At 37.1% G+C, this 20,404-nt stretch overlaps 1 protein-coding gene across 1 annotated transcript in view; it reads left to right on the top strand.

Moving 5' to 3' along the window:
- LOC104624382 (dynein heavy chain 5, axonemal-like) overlaps positions 1-20,404 on the top strand; it is a 98,004-nt gene that overhangs the window by 34,415 nt on the left and 43,185 nt on the right. Inside the window, exons 17-24 of the mRNA XM_010291735.1 lie at positions 2,800-3,018; positions 6,026-6,202; positions 10,266-10,460; positions 13,420-13,575; positions 13,847-14,029; positions 16,787-16,957; positions 17,383-17,761; positions 18,865-19,136. Coding sequence (XP_010290037.1) covers positions 2,800-3,018; positions 6,026-6,202; positions 10,266-10,460; positions 13,420-13,575; positions 13,847-14,029; positions 16,787-16,957; positions 17,383-17,761; positions 18,865-19,136 — 1,752 coding nt within the window. The remainder of the gene's footprint in view (positions 1-2,799; positions 3,019-6,025; positions 6,203-10,265; positions 10,461-13,419; positions 13,576-13,846; positions 14,030-16,786; positions 16,958-17,382; positions 17,762-18,864; positions 19,137-20,404) is intronic.

Genomic DNA, 20,404 nt, shown 5'->3' with positions numbered 1-20,404 from the left:
AGCTCTGCACACGATGCTGCCAGCCAGCCTGCCAGTGATGTCAATACAAAAGCTGTGTTTGTACCCATGTAATTTTGAAAAATGGAGTTAAAAACACAGGGAGAGAGGAAATAGTGATGATTTCACAGGGTAATCTGAAACAAGTAGTCTTTCTGCCTTCGGGAATCACACAGGTTGGTCGTCCTGGTATGTCAGCAGTCGTTCTTCTGCAACCAACCATTGTTCATCACACATGGCTAAGCAGCCTACAAATCAAACTAATACCAAAATGTATTATTACTTTGTTATGTTACCCTAAAATTGGCTGAAAACTTCAGTTAAATTGCTTGTAAAATAGTTTCTTATTATAAATAATCTCCCAGAGATCCCGTAAAGTCTTGTGTAAATAATTTTGGGGATTTTTTTCATGTTAGAATACAATGTATTTTTTCTTTATAGTCATCTGAAATATTTTTTCATTGTCCATATATCTTCAAAGCTGGTAGCCTTTTAAGAGCTTTTAAGAACTGGGAAGTGTGCTTTATTAGTCTTCTGCACCTTTCTGGGTAGTTTATTCCTTCATGGAGGTCTGTTTTTCATATTTACAAGGCATCATTGCTCATACATATTGGGCATTCACATGGCCATCCTTTTCCATTGAGGTTCATGTCCTGCTGTGATAAATGTCAAGGTGAAATATGAATCTACACAGCCAGGTGTAAGTTCTCTGTTGTTCCAGCTGTTCTGCCTAGGCTACTCTTCCCAACTCTCCAAAGATCTTGTTCGCTGTGTAACCTCACTATTTGTTAGCTGGGGGTGAAACAATATGTCATAACTTTGTTTTACTCCCATTTTTAGCCCTCACAGAGTTTAAGGATAAGAGGATGCTCTACACTGGGGAAGTGGGGGCGGGGGTGAGATAGGAAAGAGAGGGCTGGTGCAGGGCTCTTTCTGGATCTCAGTAAGAAAGGCCCAACAACATGTGGCTTAATAAGGTAACTGCTTTAATAAGACAGAATAATAAGAGGAGTTTATAATAGCTTGAATAATCAAAATAGAGAGTTTTCTCTCCAGGGACAGGATCTACTCTGTGCAGCATGCCATGGGAAAATCTATCCAGGCTCTGTCTGATGCTGCATGAATGTGGGGTGCCCAGCATCTGAAGGGGTGTAAGATTTACTCACTATCTATGTTCCTCTTCTGATTATGGATCTTTTTAAAGCAGTTTGTTGTCGGGCCTTTCTTACTAAGATCCAGAAAGAGCCCTGCACTGTCTCCCTCTCGCTCTCTTACCTCACCCTCCCCACCTCTCCTCAGGTGCAGGACATGGGAACACTACATCACCTACTCAAAACTCCTTTACTGTTTATGCTTTTCCTGATAGTCCAAGATTCACTAAAAAATAACAGCAGTAGTTCTGAAATCTGCTTAGCTGGGTCTTAACAGGACTCACTGATTTAACAGTGTTCGTCTCTAGGACATGCTGTTTAATGTGCTTTTTTGATAAACTAAAAATATTGCAGCATTCTTACCCGACGAAAATTTTAAGAGCAGCCATTTTGCTGGCTTATCTCCATTATAAAATATTTGTTTATCTCTAGGATCTGTCAAGAGATACAGTGGCTACAGTAAAAATCTTTGCCGATAGTGCTATTCTCTAGATGTATAACTCATAAAGCAGTACTACTTTGTTGATTAGTACATATATGTTTCTCTAATTCCCTGATCATAGACTTGTCCTCTGAAATCCACCAGACTTCATGCTGCATTTTTATCATGCCTAGATCTCAAAATATGATCTTGGCTCCTCTGTTTTTTGTTTTGCTTTTTCCTATGCAAAGCAAGAAGAATTTGCTAATTTTAGCATATTTTTATAAGAATGATATCTATATTTCTAGTCAAGAGCTAATGTAAAAACCCAACCCATGGTTATACTGGTTACTAAGAATCATCCCAGAGATTCCATGTACTGTTACTATTCTAGTGTGATGTACTGTGTCAAGTTTCATATTTGTAATAGAACAGGTTTTACAGATTCTTGGTTTCCATCTTCATAACTCTTATAGCAGAAAAAATAGAAATAAGATACCTGATATTTACACAAGTGTTTTAAATATTCAGGGTAAATGGAAGAAAGCTTTATCTGTAAGTGTGAATTTCATAAGAACTTTGTCAGTCTCTAATCCTTTGCAAAGATATATTTGGAAACACATTCTGAATTCACAGAGTATGGGATTTTTTCCCCTGTTAGGAATATACAAGTTAAAAGGCCACATTTAAATGACTGGCAACTTGTAATTCCAATTTATATAGACATGTGAGAAAAGTCTCTAGAGTTTTAGTTTCCAGAGGAGCAAAAAATTTGTTATATTTTTATTGTAGGAGTAATTGATGGGAAAATAGAGGAGAAGAGTAGTTTCCGTTATCATTATTATTATTTTATAATCCATGAGGACAATCTTAATTTTCATTTGCGCTGAGCATATATTACAGAAAATATTGTATGGGTTGCCTCATATATCTACTATACAGCTATTTCAAGTATATTGTGATTTCAAATCATTGATCATTGTGTGATCTGTGTGATCTATAGATTGTTCTGAAAAGATTATTAAAACATTTTAAGATTGCATTGAATAACATTTTGCTTGTGTTCCTGTTTTAGGTTGAAAAGTAAAAAAGGAAAAAAACCTGCTGTCATCTTAAGCATGTATTATTTTTAAAAGTATCCAATACAGTATAATATATGCCACTAAATTAATGTCATTTGTTCTTGCAAATAATAGGTATTAACTACTCTTTACATTTAAATGTTTGTAGGCAAACTTAGCCTTGCAAGAGGGAAGACTTGCAGCTGCCCAAATGGAACTGAACAATGCACAAATTCAGCTGGATGAGAAGCAAATGGAACTGGATCAAGTACAAACCATGTATGAAACTGCTATGAAAGAGAAGCAGGCCTTACTTGATGATGCTGAGGCATGCAGAAGGAAGATGAACAATGCCACAGCTCTGATTGAAGGATTAGGTGGAGAAAAGGTACTAGCATGTATGAATAGCTTTCCAGCACAGAGTAGGTGCTCAGTTTTGAGAATACTCCATAATGTGCATTAGTAGTGGTCAAGAAATTCAAGGCATGTTGACATTTCAATATCATATGACACTTTATTTTAGTTATATGTATGTTTTTTGCTTAGACTTAATGTATCTAACAAAGTAAAACACTTTCTTGTATTAGCTTAATTCTTCTGTATGTAGATTTATGACACATCATACAGCTCATATTGGGATAAGGTCCAGATTTAAAGCCAAGGAGCCAAATTAATTTTAGCTTTAGTAAGAAGAGGAATTAGGCTTAACCTAAATAATTGCCCTAAAATATTTATAAGAAGGATTACTCTTTTTTTTTCCTCATCAAGTATACAACAATAAGAATTTGAAGCTTGACTAATTTCCTGAATTATATTTGAAGTTCGGATGTCTACTGGAGCCTTTTACAGAATTATGGGCTAATTGTCATCCTCTGCACTGAGCTTGAAATTTACCTTTCCTATGAAGATTTTTCTGTCTTCAGCCTGAAGGTTTCCAGAGGAAGGAGGATACTCTTTTTTCTCATCTGATTATTTGCTTTGATAATTCCTTGGTTGATTTCACACAGAGTCAAAATTAATGAAAGCTTTGACTTCAACCGTTGTGTCCTGTGAGGGCAGGACTTCAGCATTTGTTTGCATAGCTGTACTTCAAAATATATCCATCAAAAATGTTAGATGTTTTATGATATTTTTTCAGTGAATTTCTAAATTTAAAGGCAACACCAAAATAGGAAGTTACAGTGCCTTATTGTGGGTTTTCTGAAGCCTTGTGCTATGAGGTCTTGTAGGAGCTTTTTTTCCATTCTACTTTTGAATATTCAGGCAGAAAATTAAAATACTATATATGGCACTTGGAGCCTTGGGCGAAACTGACACTGGGTTACATGTGTATTTGCTAAATTTAAAACATGTAGGACCTGACCAAGATTGCATTCAGAATGATTGGAAGGGAACAGAAATCTGAAGAGAAAGGAATAAGTAAAACTCAAAAATAATATGCAGCAAATCACAGAATCATGGAATAATTGAGATTGGAAAGGACTTCTGCAAATCGTCCAACCCAGCCGCCCACTGCTCAAAGCAAGGTCAAATAGAGCAGGTTGCTCAGGGAATTGTCCAGTTGGATTTTGAATATCATCCAAAGATGGAGACTCCACCACCTCTCTTGGCAACCTATTCCAGCCCTTGACAACTCTGTAAAAAAAAACTGTAAAAAAGTTTTTTTGTGTGTTTAATTGGAAATTTTTATATTTCAATTTGTGCCCATTGCCCTTTGTCCTTTCACTGAGTACCACTGAAAAGAGTCTTGCACCATCTTCTTTATAACCTCCCATCAGGTATTTGTATGCATTGATAAAATTCCCCCTGTACTGTCTCTTTTCAAGGCTAAACAATTTAAATTCTCTCAGCCAAGGCTGTCCCCAGTCTTTACATCCCTGACTAGTTCTTTCTTGTTTGCAAGTTTGAGGTTCAGGAAACCGCCTTCCCTCTTTAGATCCTCAATTACCTGTGTTAGGACTTTTTTGTCAGTGCACTCCTTAAAACCTCTTGGATTGCTTGTATCTTGCTATGTTCTCCCTTCAGATGCTATCAGAGTGGTTAAAGTCCCCTGTGTAGACCAAGGCCTGTGAATGCAAGGTTTCTTCCTATTGTCTGAAAAAGATCTCATCTACTTCTTGCTAATCACGCTGTCTGTAACAGACACACACAATGTCACCCATGTTGGTCTGCCCTCTAATCCTAACCAATAAACTCTTAACTGGCTCATTGTCCATCCCAGAGTCTTAGATGCAGAACTCCATGCATTCCAGATGCTTTCTCACATGAAGGAAAACTCCCCTTCTCACCTTCCCAGCCCATCCTTCCTAACAAGCCTGTATATACCTCTTGCAGCACTCCGGTTGTGGAAGCCTTCCCACCATGTTTCCATGATCCCCATGACATCATGACTCTGCAGCCACATGCAGACCTCTAATTCCTCGTTTGTTCTCCATGCTGTGCACATTAGTGTACAAGCATTTCAGAGAGGTGTCCAGCTGTGCTAATTTCCCAGAAACAGTATGAAAGCCAACCGCATAGTTCTGTCTGGTAGGCACTTCTTTGTTTATGTGGATATGCTTGGAGTGGTTCTCCATTAGCCCTGTTTTATTGATGACAAGGTCCCTACTGTTTATACCACCTGTCCTGGATTCAGCTGGGATAGAGTTAATTTTCTTCCTAATAGCTGGTATAGTGCTGTGTTCAGGATTTAGTATGAGAATAATGCTGATAATGCACTGATGTTTTCAGTTGTTTCTACATAGTTGTAGATGTTCCCTACCGTATGATGTCATGCTCAGTATATAAACTGGAGTTCACTGGAGGGTGGGAATCACTGCTCAGGGACAGGCTGTCGATCACCAGGTGATGAGCAATTGTTGCATTGTGCATCACTTGGTTTTGTATATTCCTTTATCAGTAATATTATTATTATTACTATCATTATTATTTCCTCTTTGCTGTCCTACTAAACTGTTTTTATCTGAACCCATGAGGTTTTTTTCCCAATTCTCTCCCCCATCCCACCCAGGTGGGGGGAGGCGAATGAGCGGCTGTGTGGTGCTTAGTTGCCGCCTGGGGCTAAACCACATCACCCCACACATTTTGTTTGCCAACCCAGTCCTCCACTTCCACATATGATTGTTGGTCAACCTCTCCCTTCCACCTTGTTCCTCCTTTAAAGCACTTACACCAGTTTGGCCAGCTTGTTGGCAAAGATGCTTTTTCCCCACTTTGTCAGGTGATTGCCGTCTCTTCCAAGCAAACTTCTACTTCTGAAAAGAATTATTTTAAAGCCAAAAATACTCCTGGTTTGAAGAACAATTATTTACCAGAAAGAGATAAATTCTTAAATTAGATCTTCATGGTAGTTTTGTGTGTGCTTAATCTAACTTTTTATAATATTTTACATACAGCTCCGTTGGACAGCAAGCAGCAAAAACTTTCAAAATCAAACTATTAATTTAGTGGGCAATGTTCTTCTGGCCACTGGATTTCTCTCTTACTCTGGACCTTTCAATCAGGAGTACAGGAATTTGCTGCTCCAGTTGTGGAAGAAAGAAATGGACAACAGCCAGATTCCATACAATAATGTAGGTGTTCACACTCTGTCCTGACCTTATTCTTTGCCTTGCAGAGAAATGATATGCAGAGCATTCCGTTCCAGAAAAGTACATAATTGGAAAATGATATACAGGTTGTCACATTCAATCAAATTTTTAATTAATAAAAAGTCTGAACAGTTGACAACTGAGCTTCTAAAACAATATGTTTTAAGATCCTCTTTATACTGTCATGCATTGCAAGATTGGTATATAGGCCATTGCTCTGGCAAATCTGAGAGAGATGCTGTCTGAGGTCAGCTGCCCTGGAAGGAAATTGCATAATATGGGAAACGAAGTAACATTTACCAGCTTAGGATAGATTTACCTTATCATAAGAGGTTCCATCAAGTAGTTTCAGTTTTCCCCCATAGTCCATGGTTTTTTGCAAATACTATGTTGTGTCCATAATTTCAGTCATAAAGTCAAGCAAATCAGCCACATCTAGCATTTACTGAACGTGGAAAATATGTATATTGAAGAAAACATCAGTTGTAACTGTCTCCCTCAACATTTTAAGTTATCCCCTTACAAGCAATATCTTGTGAATATGTCTTTGGGAATACCACCCCACATCTGGTATTGCTGTAGCCCTGTAGTTTTCCAGGCAGGCTTTGAAGCAGCAGCTCCCAAGTTAGACCCACAGGATGGCACAGAGGTTAGGGAGATTGGTCTCTGGCATCTGGGCTGGAGTTATGCCCCAATCAACTTCTAGGGACCCAGCAAGGTTTACCTGATTTCCACTTTTACCACCTAGTCTCATGTGCTGCCACTAAAAATCTGCTGTGTCTCTAGATAGATACCCACTTTTCACTCTGAACTGTAAATCTAGAATATAAAGGGTGGATTTGAATGAAAGGTTTTTCATCTATTTTGTATTTCTGAGATATTACATCATAAATTCTTTAACCTACTGTTCTTAATATTAAATTTTTAATACAACAAACTAGTCTAGGGATAAATATTTCCATTATTTTCATTTAGGATTACTTAAGTACAACATTTTAATAATCTAGATTTGCTAGAAAATATCTGGAACTAATGGAACTAATTTTTTCCTTTTTAAAGCTTCACACTTCTATTTTTAGTGTAGCTTGATTAATTCTTGATTGACATAACAATAGTCTTACATCCCGTTATAGAAAAGACCATTGCACATTTTGAACCAGGAAATACCACCTCTGCACCTCTGTGTATTATCAGTTAATAAGCCCTTGTCATGATTAAGTTAAACAAAACCTGGATTTTTTTAAAGCTTGATTTACACCACTTCAGCTTGCTCCCGTTTAAGCTCTTAAATCCATGTACATTTGTCACCAGTGAGGGTATTCTCAGTGAACCTGACATTACGGCTACTCCTCGACTGGCCTAAGACTGTGCAGGCAGAGATGGCCTAAAATGCAGTGGAGCTAGGATCTCATCTCCAGTTCCCTGCCACATCGTATACTGCCTGCACACTGGGACTGTGATGCAGGGCAGGTTCCTTTACATGAATCTTGTCCTTTCCATTTACCACTATCTGCCTGAGGAGTGCCGGACCTGGCAGCTGTTCTGGAGCATAGGCTTTGCCTGTGGCCAGCAGCAGCCTTGTTCCTATGGCATGATTTTTAGGAGGTCTGTCTGGTATTCTTCCTTGCGCCTGGAAGACATATTCATGCTGATAGCAGAATTTAGGCCATAATAATCAAAAGTCTGAGTAATCTGTCCGTGTTACCTTCCGCTTGGTTTTGTGAATACCTGCATACATATTCTCCAGCAGTAAAGGTTGGAGAAATAGTTCAGGGAATCTCTCTTACTCTCAGTACAGGGGTGGAGGCATTAAGCTCAAATGGTTCCTGTCCTCTGCTGTCAAAGCTTTTGACAGAGCGGGTGCTGCTGGAAAGTTGCTGGGAACAGCCTGTGTACAGCTCTGGCTGTACACTGAAACAGTTGAAGGTAGGTTAGTGTCCCTGCTGCATCTTCTTTGCAGGTTCTTGGAGGATTTGACACTTAAAACATGTATTAGGGAGACCTCTTTGCCGTGAGAGGTTTGTCATGCTGTTCATCTCAGAGAAGTTACTTGTGAATCTTCTTTTTTTTTTAATGTTAAGGTGGTGCGTAATGCTTCTCGTGACAGTGATTAACCTTGACCTGAGAGAGTGAACCTCACGGCTCAGCCCAATTTATGCTATGACTTAAAAAGATTAACGATTCTGACTTGCCCAGAAAAGGTCTTTGAAAGCTCCTCATGATAGGTAATATGTAAGGCCAAGATGGATTTGTACCAGTAGCAGTGCAGTCTCAGGCAAGATTCTGTACCGGAATGTATTTACATACATTCATCCCAGGGAGGCTCTTTCTCAACTTCAGCGTACAAAATGTTCTTAAAAGCTACTTTACCTTGGGGAATATCTGTCAAGATTCTTACCACGTGAGGATAAGAACTTGGATATATAACGTAGAAAGCAAGACATAAAGAACTATGAAGATATTCTGACCACATTACTACTCAGCTGCATCCTTCAAAATTTGATTGTTTCTTGTGTTGCTTTTTTTTTTCCATATGAACAGGCTAGACACAGAATGCCACAATTAATGAGTTTCAAACCATAACTACCATTCTGTTTAGATAGTTGCCATTAAAGACAGTATTATGATTTCAATGATAGTTTATGGAAGAGAGTTTTAATTTTTTCCAGTGAATTAAGTACTCACAAAAGGCAGCATATGGGCTTCTCTTGATACTTCACACCACAGGAAAGAAAACAGCTTTGCTGTTCGAGCAAAAGGCTTGACATCTGCCTTACTTTGTCACAGACTAACTGGCAGTGGGTGCATGAGTCATTTAGGCATAACAATTTAAAGAGAGCTTTTTAAAATTAACTGTCTATCTGTGTAGTTAGGCACTTAAATTAGCTAAGTTTCAGAGTTGCAGAATGACTGATACTTCCTGCAGTAAGAAAATATTCAAAACTGTTTAAACCCTACTCATCTGCTTAAGGAGCTAAATACGGGTTTAGATACCAATTGCTGAAAAATTTGTCTATTAAATGCTCTACTGTCTTTTTCACAAACGAAAATCGATTCTTAAAGTTTCTCTGTGTTCTAAGAATAGTTTGTGTTGATTCATTCAGATTCTTCAATAATCAGAGTAGTAAAAAAATCAAAGGGGTAAAAAAGCTTTTGAGTCTTGCAACCACTGGTATCACTAACTCTCATGATTGTATCACAAGTCTCACAGTGTTTGAAATTTTGCTTTAGACTTCAGATGCTGAATTATGTGACTTTCACAGGAGTCACAGGCTTTTTCTTTCTTTTTAAACATGTTTGTAGAGAAAGCTTATAAATAGGAATTCTTGAGTGAAAACTGTAAGGAGCAAATTAAAAAAAGCCCTTAAATGTTATTCTTTTTAAACTCACATAATTGTTAAACTACTTTTCTAATTCAGAGAGCTTGGTTTGTGATTTTAAACACTGTTTTCTACACATACACATTCTTGAGAGGCCAGTCACTGTTCATAGTGAATAAAATAAAGCAGATTAGTCAATATGTGCAAACCAAACTTTAGGAGAATATGAGTTGGGAAGAGTTCTGACCATAGCAACAATAGCTTCCCATGGTAGTTCATGGTTATTGATCTGTAGCACATCTCCTCTTTCTTCTCTGAGTCTCCCACAAGCCATCCTATATTCATACACATACTTGGAGGGCACTTTACAACTTTACTTCAGAAGGAAGATTTTGTGACCAAGATGACCCTTCCTCTTGAGCTAGCAAGAAAAGAGTTTGCCAATACCAAAATTAGCTTGTCATTAGATATTGAATTCGTGTCATAGTTTCTCCGACACTCTTTGATGAACATCAAAGCCTCAACAGAATTCACTTTCATTATTTCCCAGCTTCAGTGATTTAGGCAGAAAGAGGAAGGAAGAAAGAAAGGAAACAATAAACAGTAACTGCCAAATACTTTCTACCATGCATTATGATCAGAATAAGAAGAAAAACCTTCCATCAAACATTTTAGTATAACTCATCTAACTGGTACTAATTTTGTAATTACACATTTTCTATTAGGATCTGAACCTTACTGGTATGCTTGTTGACAATGCTACAGTGGGTGAATGGAACCTCCAGGGTCTTCCGAATGATGACCTTTCAATTCAGAATGGCATCATTGTCACAAAAGCATCTAGATATCCTTTGCTGATTGATCCACAAGGTCAAGGAAAGATCTGGATTAAAAATAAGGAAAATAATAATGGACTTCAGGTAAATAGTTCATTTAATATTTTTTATGTGTGTGTCATTTCACATCATAATTAGCAATGCAAACTATTTTTTCTGTCATCATACTTTGGCCATGTATAATTTAAATCTGATGTTTATGGTATACAATTAGGCAGAAATTAAAACAAGACTGATGCAAAATCTGTAACCTATCAGTACCAGGATATATGAAGATGTACCTATCTTGTACTGCTTTGACATCTCCCAGAAAGACAGTTTCAAGAGCAAATTGGAATTACATGTTATGCCATATCTATTTTTATGATGAATCTTTTAATTACTTGTCATACAGAAAGAGAAACGTAGAGGGAAGCAAATGACTTGCAAAACTGAGACCAGACAGGATCAAGCACTTGATGCTGCATGGCAATAACATTTTAGGGTAAGAATTTTGAGAGGAAAATAGGAGGAAAAGAAGGAGAAATTGGAAGAAGAATGGTGGCCTGAAGTAGAATGGAAATCTAGTGAACTTTGAGGCATATCAGACACAAAGCCCAAATTTAGGCTGCATCTTCTTGATTAAATGCATGTGATAAAGATATTTATTGCTTAATTTATCTACCCTTCTCATTTTGTATCTAGCAGTGCATCCTGTTTGGGATCTGGGTCTTCTATTTAATTTAAAACTTTCTTTTTTTTTCCCTTCTAATCACCCATACCCTCCATGCTTTGTTACACCAATAAGGATAAGGTAGATTATGATAAAGATCTAAACACATGATATATTTTCAGGCCAGATAGAGGATGATACTAAAGAGTTAGTTGTTAATAAATCAAGTCCTACAATTGTAGATTATCACATGAATACCATGGTATAGTATCTTCACTCAAAATGAGAGTGATGGATAAGAAAAAGAAACTGAGAATGAAGGTAAGGAAGGTGATGTCCACAGAGCTGATGACATCATGGTGATGTCATTAGCTAAATCCTTAGCCTTCTAGAGCTTGATCTAGATCTGTATTCCCTAGCACTGTTAAGAAAGGCTCAACATTCAATGCCACAGCAAATCCAGTTTCTGGTAAGTCGAATGTGCTCAAAAAATGGTGTAGAAACAGAGCTAGAAATGGGAAGTATTGACAGAGAAGAGATGGAAAAATAATGCATAATATTCAAAAATCTTGGGAAAATGGATGCCTATATTAAAAATATGATGAAAAGCTCTCCTAAAACATATGAGTTGTCTTCACAGAAGAATTTAGGCATTTTGTGACTGTGTGAAATCTACTCTTACAGTAGATAACATGGCTTCCTCTAAATTACAACAGACCTTACTTTGGCCCCAAAAATTGGATCAAGAAATGCCGGTGTGAGTAACCAACAGGAAACAATAGAGAGAAAGATGTATCTCATATTCCACCCCCTTTGAGACTCGCATCTCCTGCTTGGGATTTCAGAGAGCTGCCAAGCTCGGCTCAGGAGCGGCAACAGTGAATCTCCTTCAGTTAGGGACCTACACTGACTCTTTCTGCCATGCTGTAGCCTTTTCCCCAATCCTTTGTAAGTGTCCTCCAAGCTGTAACTTCAGTTCCTTCCCTTAGTGGCTCTGAGTCTGTCTTACCTGCCTCCAGGTGGCTGCTCTTGCCGTGTGCCGGTGTGCAGCCCATAGAAGGGGACCACGAACACACAGGTTCCATTATCTGGTCCAGTAATTGCGTAAGGATCTTCTACCACATACTCACTAAATCAGGGACTGGGAAATGTAGATTAAAATACCATTTCCTCTTTCCCCACTATTCATACACTATAAGTGATGATGACATTTGACTGATGAGCCAGAGAAAAATGTCTACCAGGCTTGCCTTGTGTGAACACCCAGCCTACGAAACTTGTGAATCCTGACGGGGCTTGACTACTGAACTGATGAGTACTCTCTAAACTTACACTGCTTTGAATACATGCAGATGCAGCCTTTAAATGCAGAGGAAGCTTTTGTGATGAAAATGCAGTCAGTTATGGGCTTTTAAGCATCCTGACTCAGGTGCCAGCTGTGCTAGAAGAATCCAAGTTGTCCCCCTGTAAAGTCCAGCAGGAACAGAGTTATGTCAAGACTCTAAATACCCAAGTGTTTAGATTATGCCTTTATATCTGGGATGTTGTGATTTGCTATGGTCTTGTTAGTGTTATATTTTTGGTCACTAAGACACTAACTTCATCCTTCAGTTTCACATGGACTAAAAATGTAGGCAACATGCTCTTTTGTTGGATACACATATACTTATGTTATAACAAAGATAAAAGTGCGGAGTGGTGGAACATAGTATTAATTTTTAAATAATATACTGTTTTAAGACTATGTAATGTGCCTCTAGATATTTTAATTATACCTTTTTCAAAGACCACTGCGTGCAAGACAAGTATTTTAAAAAAATGTCTATCCTAAGTTTTTTTCTGGTAAAAAACCCGCCCCAAAACCATGGCTTAACAGATGCCTGGAAAGGCTATTCAATTATCATCTCAAAGGCTTATGTTAAATTTATTAAATTTAAATAAATGAAAAGGAGTCTATATGATTTTTAGCTATTTTAAGACTTTATATTGTGAAATGGGAACTGAATTGGAAATTCAACATCTGATGTAAGACCAGACCTCATATGTAACACTGGTTCTCTGTCTGAATCCTGTAAATATTTTCCTACTTCACATTAGTGTTCTGAGCATAAATCCATTAATATTTAAAAGGTATTAGGATAGTACAGTGATTAGATAGATATGTAGATAAGCAAATAAATAGATAACAATAAAGAAGTGTGATTTCCTATTCTGTTAAGCTTAAAGTGAAACTTTCATTCATTTCAGCAGAGGCGAGTGTTGGTCCCTAAAATGTAATAATTTGTGTAGATGTCCCAGGATATGTATAATTTTTGAAAATTGCAATAGATTTTATACGGTTTTCTATGTGCTTGCAAATACACATGCTATATTGTGAACCAATCTTCCTAGGTTACAGCTATGAACCACAAGTTCTTCAGAAGTCATATAGAAGACTGCCTGTCCCTTGGCCGACCTTTGTTAATTGAAGATGTTGGAGAGGAACTTGATCCTGCTCTAGATAACATCTTGGAAAAAAATTTCATAAAATCTGGTTCATCACACAAAGTAAGAATAATTGTGAACATGTAATTAAAAAACAATAGGACAGATGCTGGTTATCTGGTAGTCTGGATACTGACAAGATTCACACCTTTGCAACACTTAAAAAGACGAGTAGTGAATTCATGGGGTTGGGGGTTGTTTTTAACCCTTAGGCAGAAAGTTTCAAAAGTGTAAATGAAAATGTAAAAAAAGAATGAATCTATTTTTCACTGGATAAAATAACTGTTTTTCTGAATTCAGCTTTTGAAAATTGAGTATTATGTTTTATTTTCAGGTGAAAGTAGGTGACAAGGAAGTAGATCTGATGAAGGGGTTTACCCTTTATATGACAACAAAATTGGCTAATCCTGCCTATACTCCAGAAATTAGTGCAAGAACAACTGTAATAGACTTTACTGTTACTATGAAAGGGCTGGAAGATCAGCTCCTTGGCCGTGTCATCCTCACAGAAAAACAGGTATCTAGGAGCTTGCAATATCTGTATAGAGGGAGAGCTTGTTCCATATCTGCACCATAAGTGGATATATTCAATGTCTTGGTTGAAATAAAATGCAAGAACAAAAATGTGAATGAAAGTTTAGGGGTTTGTGCATTTGCTGAAACACAATGTGGAGCTGGTTTTTAATTGAATGGAGGGACTTAAACATTCATTTTAAGATCTGGCCTTGGAAAGAGAAGAAAGAAAATTATTCATTAAAAATACATCACAGGCATATACATGACATACATAAAGCAGCTTTATTCCTTCATATATAGCAAAGGCTCCTTGTTCAGTCAGAAACCTCTTTTCTGAATTCCTTTTTGAACTTAGTTTGAATTACATGAAAAAATGCTTATGAACTCGAAGTACTTTTGCCAGGTAGGCTCTAGTGTGCAAGGAGATATGAGATTTTTAAGGAGCTCTGAACACTGACTTGACTCTGCTCTTACTGAAATTTCCATTGATTATATGGAAGCAAATATAAGGAAGAAAATCCTCTCAGGTGTTTCTCAGGAATTTTATTTCATAATATAAAATCTGAGACATTCTCCACAACAATTTAATTCCTGGATCATTCCTATTCTTTTTGTGTGATCTGATTTAACAGCCTGGTTATCCAAAAACTTAGGAGTCAATTCATCATAGGCACTGAGGAAAAATGTGGTTTTTTTACTGTGGCAGTCATACCAATAAATATGAGTGTTATGGTCCAATTACACCAAAATAAAATATTTTCTTCCTTTCTCATTAACGTAAAAGTACAGAAGTTGTATTTATACAATTTATAAAAATTTATAAAAATTATAAATTATAAAATTTATAAATTAAATGACATCTTTATTTCAAAGGGAACATTTCATAATTGTGTTTTTGTGAGAAAAGTAACAAAAATTAAAGTTTGGATTAGCAGAGCTGCGGCTTTCAATAAGTAACTCAGGTAGGCTTGCTCCTGTGAGAGCAGTTCCCCACCTAAGGGAATTCATTCCCCCTCCTTTGACTTCCCAAAGCATGTGCTATCCAGCGTGCTTTATTCGTGCTCTTACTTTCTTTGGCCAACACCTTTCCACTTCGCTCAAAGTGGAGCATTTGCCGAAGTAAGGGACTGGAATCTAAGTGCCCTTCCTTTAGGCTGACAGTCACAACCAGAGGCTAGAAAGTCATTGTTATGCCCAAACTTCCGGTGAATTGTTCCATGAAAAATGGAAAAGCTACAACAGCAGGTTTAAATCAAGATAGAATTGAAATTGGTTTCTCATGACCTACATATAAAACTCATCTCCCCCCACACCAATACCCTCTTTCTGTGCTTTTTTTCCTATCCAAAATTGTTAGAGAAGTCATATTGAATGTATGTATCAACACCTAGACTGCATTTTGTGTCAAAAATATAGTCAATGAAAAATATTCATCCAGTGCTGTGTATCAGCTGAAGAGAGGTGCAAGGGTAGCTGGTTAGTGTCAGCACTACTTGCTGCACAGGGACATCATTGCAGGTGATCAACATTTATTAAACTTCTTCCATTTAGCAAGTATGAAGAAATCACGGTTGTTCTGTCTCTTCTGTCTCAGTAAGAGCTGAATTCCGCGTATAGACAGCCAGAGCCAATGGAGCTCTGATAAATTTACTTCAAAGAAAAGACAGAGCATGAACAGAGAATCTGAAGAACAGGTTTTCTTTTACAAACAAGACGACAAGTTTATGATCACTGAGCTAAAGTAATAGATTAAAGGAACCAAGGCATTCTTAAAGATTGCTATAGTGATCAATGAAATATATGATCAAAGAAGTGTTTATTCTTCTCAGCTTTAAAGGTTGCTCCTGTAACTACATGAAAAAAAATATTATCAGCATGTTTTTGTACTTTGATAATGAAGTTGATGCCACTATTTGTGTTCAGAACAGCTATTTTTTATGTTACAAATGTGGTCGTGAAATCCTCTTGCAAACAAAAGCCTGGCATCTGGTATATTTGCTAATTTTCTGAAAGATACTCTTTACAGGCTCACAAATAGAATGGATGAGGTGCCTGTTCTTAAATAAAACATGTCCTTAAGTAGAATTTAAGCATGTACTTAAATGCATGTTTGAGTATTCTGTAGAACTACTCCTTTTGTGTGATTAAATAAAGGTAGCCAGCAAGGGTATCCCTGAGCTGTGTTGGACTGTGCCTCATTTCACCTGGCATTGTGTTGACTTGTCTCTCATTGTTCCCTTGCCATTGTCTGTCTTGTGGAAATAGCATAAAATTCCATATGACGTAGATAATAATTGTGACATTTCCAATTTTATGAGGAGTGGAGGAATGTATCTTGCAAAGTCACAGAATCATAGAAATTAGAAATGGAAAAGGTCATCCTGTCAACTTTCCTAATAATGTAAAATCCATCTCTACAATGCATATTTCAGCCCTTTATCTGATTTCATTTAAGTACTTAAAGTAATGTGGCTTTTATCACTTCCCATTGGAAATTAGCTTTAGTGCTTTGTGCATCTTACAATAAGGAATCTTTTCCTGGTAATTCTGATGTGTTTTCACTCCTCAGTATGCTGCATTAATCAAATAAATACAGTATAGATATAAATTACTTTAATATATAATATTTCTGTATTTTATAGAAAAAGCAGCAAAGCCCCCAATCCATCATGCATGAAATCACATGTTTTCTGTGTCATTATAAGGAATCTTTATTTGAATTAATCTTAAATATTCTAAGGAAAAATTCTGAATACAGGAACTGGAGGCAGAAAGAGTCAAACTGATGGAAGAAGTGACATTTAACAAGAGGAAAATGCAGGAGCTTGAAGACAATCTACTCTTCCGTCTAACCAGTACAGAGGGCTCTTTGGTTGAAGATGACTCTCTGATAGAAGTCCTAAGGAACACTAAAGTAACAGCAGAAGAGGTGATTTTTGAATGCATTGCAAATACATTTTGTAATTGTAATTTAATGATTATTTGTAGACAGATTTTTTTCCTGGTTTTGCTTTTTCCATTCAGAGCCGCTATATAACATGTGACTTCTACACAAATAAATAGTAGAAACACTATCATTTTTTCTTCATAAGGTATTGTAAAATTAAACTATTACCTGGATACTGCTTTATATTCCAGGCATACTTTGCAGGTGTAAGTTTGAATCAAATCCTGTTGTGCTTGGTGTTTGAACACATGAAGATACAATGTCTGTATTGAAACACTGAGATAGGGAAGCAAAGCTTGACTAAAGATACCACTGTGATCTTAATCAAGACCTTTTCTTCTTGCTTGTGCAGTAGAAATCACAAGTGACATGACTTAATCTTCATGGTCTTTTCCATTAATTTTAAGGTCAGTGAAAAATTAAACATAGCAGCGGAGACAGAGGTGAAAATCAATACTGCACGTGAAGAGTATCGGCCTGTTGCTTGTCGTGGTAGCATCCTTTACTTCCTAATTGTGGAAATGAGCTTGATTAATGTCATGTACCAAACATCCTTGCGGCAGTTCCTTGGCATTTTTGACCTATCAGTGGAAAGATCTCAGAAATCTCAGATCACAGCAAAAAGGGTGGTATATGTAATCGAGCATCTCACCTATGAAGTCTTCAAGTACACAGTTCGAGGGCTGTATGAAAATCACCGATTCCTGTTTACATTGCTTCTGGCACTAAAGATTGACTTGCAGGCCAAGAAAATTTCACACACTGAGTTTGAGACACTGATCAAAGGTAATTTCTCTAAAAATATTTTCGTTTACATATTTCTGTGAACTGCCAAATTCAGATTTTGCTGTGCTTGCACTAACAATATGTTGTATACAGTGGATCTGATGTTTTTTAACTGGTGAATGAAGGCATATATAGCCCAAGAAGGAATTAAGTGACAAGTTTTCCAAAACAAGAGCAATATAGATTATTTATTATCAAAATAATTCTTAGTTGAGGATATTTAACTATTTTACATTGAAAAACAGAAAAAAAATGTCCATTACTTTGTAAGAGACCCTATAGTTTTCTCCTGTGTGCCTCTTTTTTGCATTGCCACATACCTATGTCTGTGAGCTTGGAGACAGCCAGCAAAATCTCTTTTAGAGGCAGACATGTGAGTGCATGAGGACTCTGTACCACATGTAAGTGTCAGTATAAAAAAAGTGGAAATCTGTTACATGTTGTAAAACATTGTTATATTCCATTGCTTTATGCTACCACTGCATGTCACTACTCAGACACAATGAGAAAGAAAAATTTTAGTAAAGTTTATAAAATTTGTTTGGGGTGGACCTCACTGTCTCCAAGATATGATAGGTACAATCAGGTACTGAGACGAGTCAAGTACTTGTCATCCAAATATCTCAGTTTGCTTTGCAAACACCGATTTAATGTTCAGCTGTGACTCAGCTGTGTTGGAGGTGCAAACAGGCATGACACTGGAGTGGTGGTTGAGCTAAGAGGCTGTTGAAGTTGCACAGTCCTGGAAGTGAATGCACCATGTGCTTTCTTATTCTGTAGTCTAGGTGAAGGGAGATTGGACTAACTATAGGTCCTTTCTACAGCTGGTCTGAAGACTTGGGTTTGTGTATTCTTTTAGGTAGGCAAGTTTTATTCCAGCTCTACAGATGGAGAAAAAGCAGCACAAAAATTACTGGGATATCAACTCTAGGAGGCACTGAGACCACTTCCCTAATAGGTCTTTGTTAAATGACTCTTCCATGCAAGTTATGGGTTTGCAAAGATTTTTACTCCCTAAATTATAGAAATAAATATTTTTAATTACTTCTCATTTTTCTGTTTAACAATGGTTGTTTTTCTCTATAATGCTTTTCACTTTGCAGGAGGTGCCAGTTTGGATCTGAATTCTGTGGAACCAAAACCAAAGAAGTGGATCCTTGATGTGACATGGCTGAATCTTGTGCAGTTATCTAGCTTGTACCCTTTTAATCAACTTCTGGTGCAAGTTGTTAGGAATGAGAAGTCTTGGAAAGCTTGGTTTGATGAAGAAGCACCTGAAAAAGCTGTTATTCCTGATGCATATGACAGCTTACTGGATCAATTCCGTAAACTGCTCCTTGTGCGTAGCTGGTGCCCTGATCATACCGTTGCCCAAGTAAGATATGCTTTCATACGATGGTTATGCCATGAGGCATCTCCCGCAGAATTGCTAGTTCCAAACTTATGTTCTCTGAATTTGTTTTTATTGTAGTATTTGTTGCAGAGTGAGCTATTTTGAAAATCAGATATTTAAATCCTTATATATATGTGAAATAAATATTAATTTAATTGCAATGAATTAGAAAGGGCATTGCAAAATGTGAAATAAATTGTGGTAAAGCTGTAAGAATGCCCTTCTTTCTGTGTGGCGCTTCTAAAGTGGAGCCATGAAACTTGTAAAGCATTTGCATTCTTCCAGTGAATCAGAAGATACATCCCTATTTTTTCCCAGAAGAATTGGAAGGAGAACAGTTCACTTTGATGACAGATGCACTGAGATAGCAGATGTTTACTTACCCTCCATGCTGAGGAAGTAATAATTAAGACTGTCTCATGGCAGATATTATAAAAGAAACTGCAATAGCAGTTTCTCCATAGTCTGTGATATTTGGATTTTTCTTCTCTACGTAGGTCTAAAAGACATGTATGTGCCTATGAGGATCCCCTTTCCGCTTTTTTTGTTTTTAGCTACACTGGAAATTAGTACTTCTGATTTCCTGCATATCTCAACTTTACATGTTACGTGTTATGATAGCATCTGTGCTATATTTAAGGAACACCATTTTTTCATGGACCTCTTTTTCAACAATACTCCCTCCACCCTTTTTCCTTTTCTTCTCTTCAGCTGGTAAGTAAGTGGGAAGTATGGGAGCTCCATCTGCCACAATTTAAACTGACCAAAATAATAAAGCTGCTACTGCTCATTTATCAACACTCTTATTGTCTTACACAACCATCTTTGGGAAAGAATGTCTCTGAACAGTGGTTTCAAAAATGGTAATTATTTTAATTTCTGAGGAAAGAGGGGATCCTTTTTGTTGCTGTCGTCTTTATCTCTTCTTCCCCTACTGTGTTTCTCCAAGTGCTAAAAAATTTTACCTCTTTGCTAGGGCAGAAGTTACACTTAATAGTGGATGATTGAATTATTTTTTCTGGAATTGGCATCTTCCTCAGCCCACCTTGTTCCTGAGTGTTTCTCTCCACAATACATGGCTCAGAATCTGTACTAGTAGTTTACACAGTTGGAAAATCATGTCAGTCAAAAAAGCATTTCATACATCAGGATAGCTTTAGAAGTCGTTTTAGCAAATGTCTATGAAAAGAGGACAATAGAGGCATGGGGAAGGTTTGACCTTTAAGGATAAAGTCTGAGCTGTGTTTCTG

Source organism: Phaethon lepturus, unplaced genomic scaffold (assembly GCF_000687285.1).
Source record: "Phaethon lepturus isolate BGI_N335 unplaced genomic scaffold, ASM68728v1 scaffold10097, whole genome shotgun sequence".
In the NCBI taxonomy this organism is placed as follows: domain Eukaryota; kingdom Metazoa; phylum Chordata; class Aves; order Phaethontiformes; family Phaethontidae; genus Phaethon; species Phaethon lepturus.
The sequence above is the reverse complement of the archived record's forward strand: the minus strand, read 5'-3'. Positions and strand labels throughout refer to the sequence as shown.